Below are 12,748 nucleotides of genomic sequence, written 5' to 3' on the forward strand. Positions count from 1 at the left end.
TCCACGCCCTGCCTCCCATACTAATCTGCTCTCATTCTGTCTCCAAACTACCACTTCCACTGGGGGTCAGGAGGTACAGTGTCCCCATGACCTTGGGATATTTTAAGCAACACTGGGGCTGGGCCATATTAGACCTTCCATCTTGCTGGTCACACCACAGCTGTCTGCACGTCCAGAACTCGGTGAGGACAAGAGGGTTATGTAGCCAGGGCACCCACCAGCATGGTGATGATGGCAGAGGGCCTGGAAATGTTGCCTTTCTCCAAGAGCAGGGGGAAGAGGAATCTCAAAGAAGTCCTGCCAAGAAGAGCAGGGTCCACTGAGCAAGTCTGTATCCTTGGGAAGAGAAATACAGGTGGCAGGCAGGATGAGTGTGGATCCCACTTTAGGAGTGTTCTCTCTAGACAGTACAGAGTCTCCTTGGCTTACCTTTTTTGAGGGCTGTGCTGGGTCTTCATTGCTGCTCTCGAGCTTTCTCCAGTTGCAGCAAGTGGGGGCCTCTTATTGCAGTGACTGCTCTCCTTGTGGAGCACAGGCTCTAGACATGCAAGCTTCAGTAACTGTGGCTTGTGGGTTCAGTAGTTGTGGCTACAGGCTTAGTTACTCCGTGAATGTAGGATCTTCCTGAAGGAGGGATCAAATCCGAGTCCCCTACATTGGCAGGCTGATTCTTAACCACTGGACCACCAGGGAAGTCCCGCTTCCTTGACTTTACAATAGAGTTGCATCCCAATAAACCTATCGTAAGTTGAAAATATCACAGGTCAAAAATGTATTTAATACACCTGAACATCCTAGCTTAGCCAAGTTTACCTTAACTGGGCACAGAACATGTACATTAGCCTACAGGTGGGCAAATTCATCTATCACAAAGTCTGTTTATAATTGTGTTGATTATCTCCTGTAATTTGCTAAAAACAAAAAAAACAGAATGGCTGTCCACATACCGGTTATTCACCCTTGTGATCATGCGGTTGACTGGGAGGAGCTGTGACTGCCACTGTCCAGCATTACAAAGGCACTGGACCCCACAGCACTAGGTGGGAAAGGATCGTTGTTGTTCAGTCACTGAGTCGTGTCCACTTTCTGCGATCCCATGGACTGCAGCATGCCAGGTTCCTGTGTCCTTTACTATCTCCCAGAGTTTGCTCAAATTCATGTCCATTGAGTTGGCAGTGCTATCTAACCATCTCATCCTCTATCGTCCCCTTCTCCTCCTGCCTTCAATCTTTCCCAGCATCAGGGTCTTTTCCAGTGAGTCAGCTCTTCACATCATGTGGCCAAAGTACTGGAGCTTCAGCAATAGTCCTTCCAATGAATATTCGGGTTCTCTGCCACTGAGCCACCAGGGAAGCCCTGGGAAAGGATAGAAATTCACAATTCAAAGTATAGTTTTCTCTGAATTCATATTTCTTTCACACCATCATAAAGATGAACCATCATAAGTTCATCATAAAGATGAATCATCATAAGGAACCAACTGTACACACTCAGGATATCAGCAGAGTCTGGAAACAGACTTTAGGCAGCGTGTTAGTTACATTTTTAAATATTATGCTCAGTGTGTTTTTAGGTAAACTACCCCTGAATTCAAAGTAATGAGCATTATCATTAATTTTTTAAAAAACTAAAATAAATACACTTTCATGTTCAAAACTGAGAAACATTGAGAAGATACTGTATTTATAGCACTTTCGCATGTTAATAGTTGGACAACTTGCTTTAAATTTAGGTAACTGGAGATTAAGAAAAAATGTATTTAGTATATTATAATATATGAAAATGTAAGTGAGGTAACGTATATGTTCATATATGTTATAGATAAACTGTTTATATATTGTTAATCCATGTTTTCCAACTTTGCAGATGTCCTCTGCAGGCATAGAAAAGTCCAGAAGAAAATATACCAAAAGAGAAAACAGTGATGATTACTTAGAATAATACATAAGACTTTTTCCCTTCTTTTTGCCTTTCTATTACTTTCAATTTTTTTCTTCAGAAATTAGATTAAAAAAGATAAAATCCCAAGGTCCTTTGTTATTACTAAAAGCAAACCAGAGCTGCTGTAGCACATGTACAGAAAGCCCTGACTCCAGGTTGCTCATCCCCTTTGTAGTGGGGGAGCAGGTTCAGTGGCTCTGAGTTTTCTGCCAAAGTAAGTAAAGGTTTCTGCCTCACCAAAGGGCCAGATGTCCATTCACTTGTTACCGAACCAAACCTTGATATGCTCACCTTCTTGCAGTAAAGCCAGTCTGCTGACACTGGGTTGTACTGCAGGAAAGTACAGCATTTATTCCAGGTGCAAAGCAAGGAGTCCAGGCAGCTAGTGCTCAAAAGACTAGACCTTCCTGATGGGTTTCAGGGAAGCATTTTTAAAGGCAACCTGAGGGAAAGAGCCTTAGAGTACATGATCAACTTGTGCACAGTTCTCTGATTGGCTGATAGAGAGGTGACAGGGCAGGGTACCAGGGGTTAACGTAATCACTCCTGAGGCTCCAGTAGGTCTGGAATATACATGCTAATAGTGGTCATCGGGTGACTTCCCAGTGGCACTAGTGGTAAAGAACCTGCTTGCCAGTGCAGAAGATGTAAGAGATGTGGGTTCAGTTCCTGGGTAGGGAAGATCCCCTGGAGGAGGGCATGGCAGCCCACTCCAGTATTCTTGCCTGGAGAATCCCATGGACAGAGAAGCCTGATGGGATGCAGTCCATAGGGTCACAAAGAGTCAGACACGACTGAAGCAACTTAAAACACACACAGTAGTCATTGGGTAGTTAACCTCTTCCTTTTGGTGGTGGTTTTAGAACCTGGAAAACAACTCAGTGATGTGCATGAGATACTGTTAGCCCTGCTGTGGACCTCAGGGAGGAACTAAAGATTCTGTCACTGCCATATGGCTGATTTACTGTTTGAATTGTTACCAGTTCTCCTGGCCCAACTGCTACTTTTGTCACTATACAATCACATACCTTCAGTCATTAATCCTTGAGTCAGGCTTTTGTGACTCTGGGGAGTCCTGGGAGACTAAGCTCTTCTACAGACAAGAGGCAGGCAGAGGACTGTGGGGCCAGGGGGAGAGTGGGGATCTGGCCCAGGAAGACCCCATAGGGTCCTGCTCCGTTACGTATTTGTTCAACATGTTGATGGAGCAGCTGCTTGTGCTGCACACCCACTAGGTGCTGGGGGTGCTGTGAAAATAAACAGATGACATCCTGTCCTCATGCAGAAGCTTTTAAAGAGGGAACTATGGGGTGTTAAACAGTGATGAGCGCTAAGCAAAAGAAAATAAAACAGGGCAAGCTGGACGGTGCGAGGTGGGTTGAAGCTTTGGTTAGTGATGGGGGTAGTGCCAGTGAGGGGAAGAAAGGTGTGAAGAGCTAAGTGCGATGTTGGGGTGCACTCCCCCCAAGAACTCTGTGGCCTCCTGGGCACCAGGACTGGGCATGGACCAGCATCCGCATGATCCCCAAGCAGCTCAGCCCTGGTCCAGCTCAGCCCCATGGCGCTTGGCCATCACAACACTCACGGGTAGTCCTGACTCCCACAGCAGGGCCTCCCAGCCACCCTGCCGGCCGAGCTTTCATCCAGGTAGATGAAACAGAAGAGCACTGCAGGGATCCATAAGGCAGCATGTCCCCACTCAAACTGGAGGAGTGGGAGCACTTTCTGATTTTCATTTTTTTCTGGAGACTCAGGATTACAATTTAAGCCCAGCACAAGACTCTGGGTTCTGTGGGTGATGACAGATAGCTGCACCTGTGAAAGGAGGGAGACACAAGTGATGGCAACGAGGCACCCAGTAGTGGGAGATGCAGGTAGTGCCCAGGGCTGGCTGACCCCATCCTCCCCAACTGCTGCCCTCTATTGCTGGGCAAGACATCTCTGGGGCCTGCCACCACTGACATAGCAGCCCAGGCAGAAAACCTCAGTGTCTCCAGCTTAAGGGAAAGGAGAGAGGTCAGCCAGGGCCAGAGTGGTGTTGTGGAGGCAATCTGAATGTGGGTTGGAAAAGAGTTTCCAGACACAGAGCATCTCAGAAGGGAGTGAGTTTATAGAGACTAAAGAGCAGAGATAATGTGGGTGCTGCGAGCTAGCAGGCTGATACCTCCAGACAGACCAGGGAGAGCCGACCCCTTTCGTGGATTAGTAGCCAATTTTTATAGCCTCAAAACAAAGAAAATTTGTGCTGGAAGGGTGGCATTAGTTGATTGGTTAGGGTGAGCACTGGAAAGGGCATTTTTGCCTAATATGGAGTCAGGAGGCCTGTTCATGAAGATTAAGGGGTGGCTTTTGGCAACGACGAGGTGACCTTGTTTCTGGGCTCTCCTTCTGGCCTTGGTACAAGGTCTTGCACCTGTGGCCTGGGGGCAGGACTAACAGTAGTCAGGAGTGTGTGTGTGTGTGTGTGTGTGTGTGTGTGTGTTTTAGGTATGTAAATTCAGAAGCTGGACAGATGTTCCACAGGCTACTGGTTGGTTCACCATAATACTTAACGATTAAGAGTGATTCCCAACTCCTTTTAAATGGTTCCACCTACTCAGCATCCCCTCCTTTTGCATATTTGGTATTTGAAGACAAAAGCAGGTTCAGTTAGCTTCACATCTTCCCAGTTTTCCTCTACCACTGCTGGCATGGGAGGCCATTCCCTCCTCTGGGGGATCTTCCCAACCCAGGAATTAAACCGAGGTCTTCTGTGTTGTAGGTGGATTCTTCACCATCTGAGCCACCTGAGAAGCCCTCTACCACTCCTGGGATTTGCCAATACGAAGTCCTGGGACAGACAAACTGCCATTCATAGCCAAGCAGTGGTTTCTCCTGATCAGTACTGTGTGGTGCTAACTGTTACATTCTTGTTTGTTGCAGCCCCAACCCCAAAAAGGCAAAAATGTGACCACTGGTCCCCGTGTCCTGAAGACACCTACGCTTACCGGTTGCTCAGCGGGGGTGGCAGGGACAAATACGCCAAGATCTGCTTTGAGGATGAGATGTAAGTATCAGTGCAAGAAAAGAAAGCCTAGCTCCCCTGCGTGGTTGTTTGCCTTCTCTGAGGCTGAAAAGTGAAAATGGAAGTCGCTCAGTTGTGTCTGACTCTTCCTGACCCTATGGACTCCTCTGTCCATGGGATTCTCTAGGGACGAATACTGGAGTGAGTTGCCATTTCCTTCTCCAGGGGATCTTCTCAACCCAGGGATCGAACCCAGGTCTCCCGCTTTGCAGGCAGAATCTGAAACTGACTAGGCAACAAGTCTGTCCCAGGAGAGAAAGGCATGTCTTGGACTTCAGCCAGAGGCTAGGGGCATCCGAGGGGAGCTGAGAAAGCCTGCTGTGCCCATGGTGGGGTGGGGACACATGGATTGTCTCTCGTGGTTTTATGTGTCACATGTTGAGCTTCCATCTGACAGCAGTCAGCACAAAACTCAGGGCTTTCCAGGCGGCACTAGTGGTAAAGAACCCATCTGTTAATGCAGAAGATGTAAGAGACGTGGGAGTTCAGTGCCTAGGTCAGGAAGATCCCCTGGAGAAGGAAATGGCAACCCACTCCAGTATTCTTGCCTGGAGAATCCCATGGACAGAGGAGCCTGGCAGGCTCCAGTCCATAGCATCAGAGTCAGACATAACTGAAGCGAGTAAGCGCGCTTGCACACACACAGCACAAACTTCAGGATATATTTTGCACTCTAGCCATTCAAAATCAGGGAAACACCAAAACTCAGGACATAGCTGTCCTTGCATTTGGGTTTTGAGTCTCACCCTCCTGAATAGTCAGTGTCATCTCTCCCTACAGCCCACACCCCTTGCTCAACTCAGTCCAGGTTCCCTGCAACTGCCTTACCCTTAATAGCCCACTAATCCCTGGCACTTGGAACACTCCTAGCCCAGCGTGTTCCATGACTAGAGCTGCATAACAAAGTACACAGACAGTGCAGCTTAGGCAAGAGACATTCATTCTCTCACACTCTGGAAGCCAAATGCCAAGATCAAGGTGTGGGCAGGGCTGGTTCCTTCTGGGGCTGCTAGGGAATGTCTGTCTCAGGCTCTCCCCTTGACTTGCAGATGCCATTTTCACCCTGGGTCTTCACATCACCTTCCCTCCTTGTGTCTTGGTCCCAGATTCCCCTCTTTGAAAGGACACCGTTCATATTGGATTGTTGTTGTTGCTCAGTTGCTAAGTCATGTTCAATTTGTTGTGACCCCATGGACTGCAGCACACCAGGATCCCTGTTCTTCACTATCTCCTGGAGTTTGCTCAAACTCCTGTTCATTAAGTCGGTGATGCCATCCAACTATCTCATCCTCTGCCACCCCCTTCTCCTGCCTTCAATCTTTCCAGGCATCAGGGTCTTCTCCAATGAGTTGATTCTTTGCATGATGTGGCTAAAGTATTAGAGCTTCAGCTTCAGCATCAGTTCTTCCAAAGAATATTCAGGGTTGATTTCCTTTAGGATTGCCTGATTTGATTTCCTTGCTGTCCAGGTTTGATTTCCTTGCTGTCCAGGGGACTCTCAAGCGTCTTCTCCCACACCACAATTTGAAAGCATTAATTCTTCGATGCTCCTCCTTCCTTATGGTCCAAATCTCACATCCATACATGATGATTGCTGGAAAAACTATAGCTTGGACTAGACAGACCTTTGTCAGCAAAATGATGTCTCTACTTTTTAATACACTGTCTAGGTTTGTCATAACTTTTCTTCCAAGGGTCAAGTGTCTTTTAATTTCATGGCTGCAGTCACCGTCCACAGTGATTTTGGAGCTCAAGAAAATAAAATATGTCACTGTTTCCACATTGTCCCCTTATATTTGCCATGAATTATAGGACCAGATTCCATGATCTTAGTTTTTTGAATGTTGAGTTTTAAGCCAGCTTTTTCACTCTCCTCTTTCACCCTCATCAAGAGGCTATTTCATATTGGATTAGGGTCACTCTAAAGAACTTGTTTTAAATGAGTCATCTCCTCAAAGGTCCTGTGTCCAAATGAGGTCACATTCTGAGGTTCTTAGGATTAGTATAACATTTGAACTTTGAGGGAACACAGGGTAACCCACAACACCCAAATTAAGGATGGTTTGGGTGATTAAGTGATTACTGCAGATAAAAGAAACTGAGTGCTCCTAACCCTGAGTAGGAGGTCATTTGGAATCATCCCACCAATTCCCCCAAAGCCAGGCCAACCCTCCCTTCTTTGTTAGTTACTTGTTGCCTAGAGCACTTGGCTCATTCACATTTTCCTCCCTCCATCTCAGTCACTTGTCTCTGCACACACCTCATCCACCAGGGAGTGGGCAGCATGCTCAGAGAGGGGGTCAGATTCAGTTCCACACGCCTTACTTGGTCCTGGCATATCCTTTGTTCAGTATTTATGAGTTGGGTAGAAATAGCCCCTCTATGGGTCCATCCCTTCTCCAAGCCCCATTCACTCTGCCAGACAGTTTATTGACAAACGTTCATCCACCAATGAACCCCCGGGGGTGAGGCACTCAGTGGAGGGACCCTGACATGGAACATGTGGCTCCTGCCCAAGAAGCTGACATCACAGTTCAGGGTTCGCCACCTCAACCCCATGGCCACAAGGGCCTGCTGGTTCTGTGTGGTGGGGGCCTCACTGGGCATTGCAGGCTTGGCAATTCCCCAGGCCTCCACCCACTGGATGCCATAGAGCCTTCCCCCCTCCCTCTGGCTATGACAACAGCACTCATCCCAGATATTGTCACATGTCCCCAGGGTGGCATAATCCTACTCCCCACCCCATTAAGAACCACTGGTATGGAGAGAACAAGTTGGCAGAGGAGTAGGTGGACGTGGAGTACATCTCTCTCCACAGATACATCAGGAATACACCTTCAGACACAGAAGTGCATGTGGAACACCAGCTGAGAGCCAACAGGAGTACCTGACCAGTGGAAAAGAATATATAAAACCATGCAAAACTCAGTAGCATGAAGGAACTACGGGGAAAAACTGGAGTGTTAGTAGGACTGGACCTCGGCGGGTGGGGGACTGAAGCAGGGGTCCAATCCCCACATCGGGTTAGTTGTCTGAGGCAGAGGAGAGACATTTAGGGCTGAGAGTGAAAAAGCTGATCTGTGGCAGCCTAAATGAAATGAGAATCAGACAGTCCTTGCCACAGCCATACATACCCCGGACAGGGACACAGGTCCTCTGGAAGACACAGCGGCTAGGAGCTGAAGTTTAGGGATTGTGGAGCAATCCCAGGGGGAGGGCTGCTGATGACTATGGAGAGGTGGATTGAGGGGATGTGAGGTAAGAGATTGTGGAGAAAAGATTCCTTTTCCACTGCTCCACTGGGCAGCCATAGGAGCAAGGCGAAACTGCTGAGTCACATGTAGTGGGTGGGGCCATCACCATAGGCTCTCTCTCCCCACATGCCAGCACTGGCAGCTGAACAATAGAGAGGCTGGCCTGTCAAACGCCTGATGCACTGAACTACAGAGCAGGACCCCACTCGGGGTGCTCCTTTAAGTGCCTGATGCGCTGATTTACAGAGTAGGACCCCAGTCAGAGGGGCCCCCTCTGTGTGCCTGAGGCACCAAACAACAGAGAAGGACCTCAGGGAAGGGAGCCCTCTAAGTGTCTGAATGGGCAGAGTTATGGAGAAACACTGGCCAAAGAGGCCTTCTGATTGCCAGCTACAAGAGGCTCGAAAAAAGACTCTGATAGAGCCATAACTCCTGCGGTGGAGGCAGTCTGTGTCTCTGCACACTTGGTGCCGCCAGGGTCGCCTCAAGCCAAGCAGCTGCGCTGCCTTCATGTTCAACTCTCACTGGGGCAGAGCTGCCACAGGCAAAAAAAAGTCTTTCATCCATGTGCGCAGGGTCGCTTCGCTCACGTCTGACTCTTTGTGACCCTGTAGACTGCGGCCTGCCAGGCTTGTCTGTCAGGGAGGGGGTTCTCCAGGCAAGAATACTGGAATGTATTGACCAATACTGGTTGCCATACCCTTCTAGAGCACTGTGTTTCCTGCTGCCCTAGCCGCCAACTCCCCTGAGTTACCTGGTGCTGCCAGAACCCCTGAAACCCAGGCAGCTTCACGACCTCCATACCTGGCCCTCACAGGGGTAAACCCAAGTCCTCCAGGGAAGACTCAGGAGCAAACTTCAGTGGATGACCCACATACAGAGGTGGAAATAAAACCACAATTGAAACCCAGGGGCAGTGTGGCTAAGGAAGACCCAAAACCTTCCCACCAGCTGTACAAGCTGCAGACAAAATCCACACAATCGACTAGGCAGACTCTGTCTATGAAATATATAAAAGGGCACTGAGAGCTCCCACAGAAGAAAACGCACTAGTTCTGATAGCTGTGGACATTGGAGGCAAGAACACACAGGAGAAGGACCAGATTAGAATCTGAGCTGCCCCCACAGCAGGTACAGAGATCAGCACAGTGTTGGAGGGCATTCTAGGGAGGTGAGGTGGACTGTGACTCCAAGCCAAGGAAAGGACTCTGACAGCAGTGACTCAAGAAAAAGGTTTATTATTCTAATGTTTTCACTTGTTCTGTAGATTTTTTGGATTTTTTCCCCCTTTTATCCCCTCTCTGTTGGAGTTGACGATTTTATCAGCACTATGAAATCTAATTAAGCTTTTGAGCTTGTTTTTTTTTTTTTTCTCAGCCACATTTTCTATTGTTGTTATAAACCTCTGCCTCTATGTTGGGCTTTTGCAGTTCTGTGGAGTTTTTTTTTTTTTTTTAATTTCATTTTTATTTTCTCTTTTTTAAATTTAAAATTTTTTAAACCTGTTATTATTTTTTCTACATTTATACCTTTGTTTGGCTTTCTTACTGTTCTTTTCCCCTTTAAATTAATCTTTAATATATATAAATCTTCTTCATCTACCTCGATTTAACCTTGCATGTCTATTCTTTATTTCTTTCCTTTCCTCTCAACATATTTGTTACTTTTGTTTTCATCGCTTTATTTCCCCCTTGGCACCTTGTTTTAGTTTTGTTTTCCAGTTTGTGCTTTAGTTAGCTTTGTTCTTATAACTGGTAAATATAATTTTTGATTTCTTTGTTCACTGGGTCAATCTACTGTACTTTATTTTTGTTGGACTGTTTTATCTTTGCTCATGGGTGTATATGTATATGTGTATATTTCATTTTTTAAATTCTCATTTGCCAGTTTTCTAACTGCCATTTGTCTGCAGTTCATCTTTGGTTTCTCATTTTTGGATATTTGTTTTAATCTCACTTAATGCCATAACAAACCACTTGTGGAATCTTCATTCCTGAAAAGAGATCAAGCCCTGAGCCTTTGGAGTGGGAGCACTGACTCCAAGACCCTAGACTACCAGAGAACTAACTCTGCTGCTGCTGCTAAGTCGATTCAGTCGTGTCCAACTCTGTGCGACCCCATAGACGGCAGCCCACCAGGCTCCGCTGTCCCTGGGATTCTCCAGGCAAGAACACTGGAGTGGGTTGCCATTTCCTTCTCCAATGCATGAAAGTGAAAAGTGAAAGTGAAGTCGCTCAGTCGTGTCCGACTCTTAGCGACCCCATGGACTGCAGCCTACCAGGCTCCTCCATCCATGGGATTTTCCAGGCAAGAGTACTGGAGTGGGGTGCCATTGCCTTCTCCGGAACTAACTCTAGGGAGTATCAAATACTGAGAACTCACATAAAGGAAACCAGTTGAATACAAGACCTGGCATCACCCAACCACCAGTATCACCCTGTGCAGGATGCCTCATCTAAACAAAACAAAACAAAAATGCAAACCCAATCATCAACAGACAGGATTACCACCTAACTCAACCTTGACCATCAGAGGAAAAACAAACAAAAACTCAGCACAAATCTCACCCGAAAAGAAGCTTACACAAACCTCTAAGGACCAGCCTTAGAGGGCAGAAACCAAAAGGAAGAAAGACTTCAACCTTGAAGCCTGGGAAAGTTCAGTTCAGTCTCTCAGTCGTGTCTGACCGACTCTTTGAGACCCCATGAATTGCAGCACCCCAGGCCTCCCTGTCCATCACCAACTCCCGGAGTTCACTCAAACTCACGTCCATCGAGTCAGTGATGCCATCCAGCCATCTTATCCTCTGTCGTCCCCTTCTCCTCCTGCCCCCAACCCCTCCCAGCATCAGGGTCATGAAGTGGCCAAAGTATTGGAGTTTCAGCTTCAACATCAGTCCTTGCAATGAACACCCAGGACTGATCTCCTTTAGTATGGACTGGTTGGATCTCCTTGCAGTCCAAGGGACTCTCAAGAGTCTTCTCCAACACCACAGTTCAAAAGCATCAATTCTTTGGTGCTCAGCTTTCTTTACAGTCCAACTCTCACATCCATACATGACCACTGGAAAAACCATAGCCTTGACTAGATGGACCTTTGTTGGCAAAGTAATATCTCTGCTTTTCAATATGCTATGTAAGTTGGTCATAACTTTCCTTCCAAGGAGTAAGCATCTTTTAATTTCATGGCTGCAATCACCATCTGCAGTGATGTTGGAGCCCAAGAAAATAAAGTCTGAAACTGTTTCCACTGTTTCCCCATCTATCTGCTATGAAGTGATGGGACCAGATGCCATGATCTTCGTTTTCTGAATATTGAGCTTTAAGCCAACTTTTTCACTCTCCTCTTTAACTTTCATCAAGAGTCTTTTGGGAAAAGGAGACCTCAAACATAGTAAGTTTAAAAAAAAATAATGAAAAGGCAGAGAAATGCTACACAAATGAAGGAAAAAAACTAGAAACACAGAAGTACAAGTAAATGAAGAGGAAATAAGCAAACTACCTGAAAAATAATTGAGAGTAATGATAGTAAAAAATGATCAAAACCCCTGAAAACAAAATGGAGAAAATGTAAGAACCAATTAACAAAGACCTAGAAGAATTAAAGAATAAATATACAGAGACAAACAACACAATTACTGAAACTAAAAATACTCTAGAAGGAATCAATAGCAGAACATCTGAGGCAAAAGAATGAATCAGTGAGCTGGAAGATAAAATGGTGGAAATAATTTCTGAAGAGAAAAATAAAGTAAAAAGAATGAAAAGAACTGAGGATAGTCTCAGAGACCTCTGGGACAATATCAAATGCACCAACATTCAAATTATACAGATCCCAGAAGAAGAAGAGAAAAAGAAAGAGTATGATAAAATTTTTTAAGAGATTATAGTTGAAAATTTCCCCAACATGGAAAAGGAAGTAGTCAACCAAGTCCAAGAGGCACAAAGAGTCCCATACAGGATAAACCCAAGGAGAAACATGCCAAGACACATACTAATCAAACTAACAAAGACTAAACACAAAGAAAGAGTATTAAAAGCAACAAGGGAGAAGCCACAAGTAACATACAAGGGAAACCCCATATGCTTAGCAGTTGATCTTTCAGCAGCAACTCTGCAGACCAGAAGGGAATGGCAGGATATAGTTAAAGTACTGAAAGGGAAAAATCTACAACCAAGACTACTGTACCTGTCTAGGATCTCATTCAAAATTGATGGAGAAATAAAAAGCTTTTCAGACAAGCAAAAGTTAAGAGAACTCAGTACCACCAAACCAGCTTTACAACAAATGTTAAAATGGCTTTTATAGTCAAGAAGTACAAGAGAAGAAAAAAAAAAAAAAAGATCTACAAAATCAACTGCAAACAATTAAGAAAATGGCAATAGGAACAAATATATCAATAATTACTTTAAATGTAAATGGATTAAATGTTCTGACCAAAAGACACAGACTGGCTGAATGGATACAAAAACAAAACTCATATATATGC

General features: G+C 45.8%; 1 protein-coding gene across 1 annotated transcript in view; it reads left to right on the forward strand.

The window, feature by feature from the left end:
- FAM3B (FAM3 metabolism regulating signaling molecule B) overlaps window positions 1-12,748 on the forward strand; it is a 65,430-nt gene that overhangs the window by 23,064 nt on the left and 29,618 nt on the right. The window contains exon 3 of the mRNA XM_061422185.1: window positions 4,864-4,987. Within this exon, the coding sequence (XP_061278169.1) occupies window positions 4,864-4,987 (124 nt within the window). The remainder of the gene's footprint in view (window positions 1-4,863; window positions 4,988-12,748) is intronic.

This window comes from Bos javanicus, chromosome 1 (genome assembly GCF_032452875.1).
Source record: "Bos javanicus breed banteng chromosome 1, ARS-OSU_banteng_1.0, whole genome shotgun sequence".
In the NCBI taxonomy this organism is placed as follows: domain Eukaryota; kingdom Metazoa; phylum Chordata; class Mammalia; order Artiodactyla; family Bovidae; genus Bos; species Bos javanicus.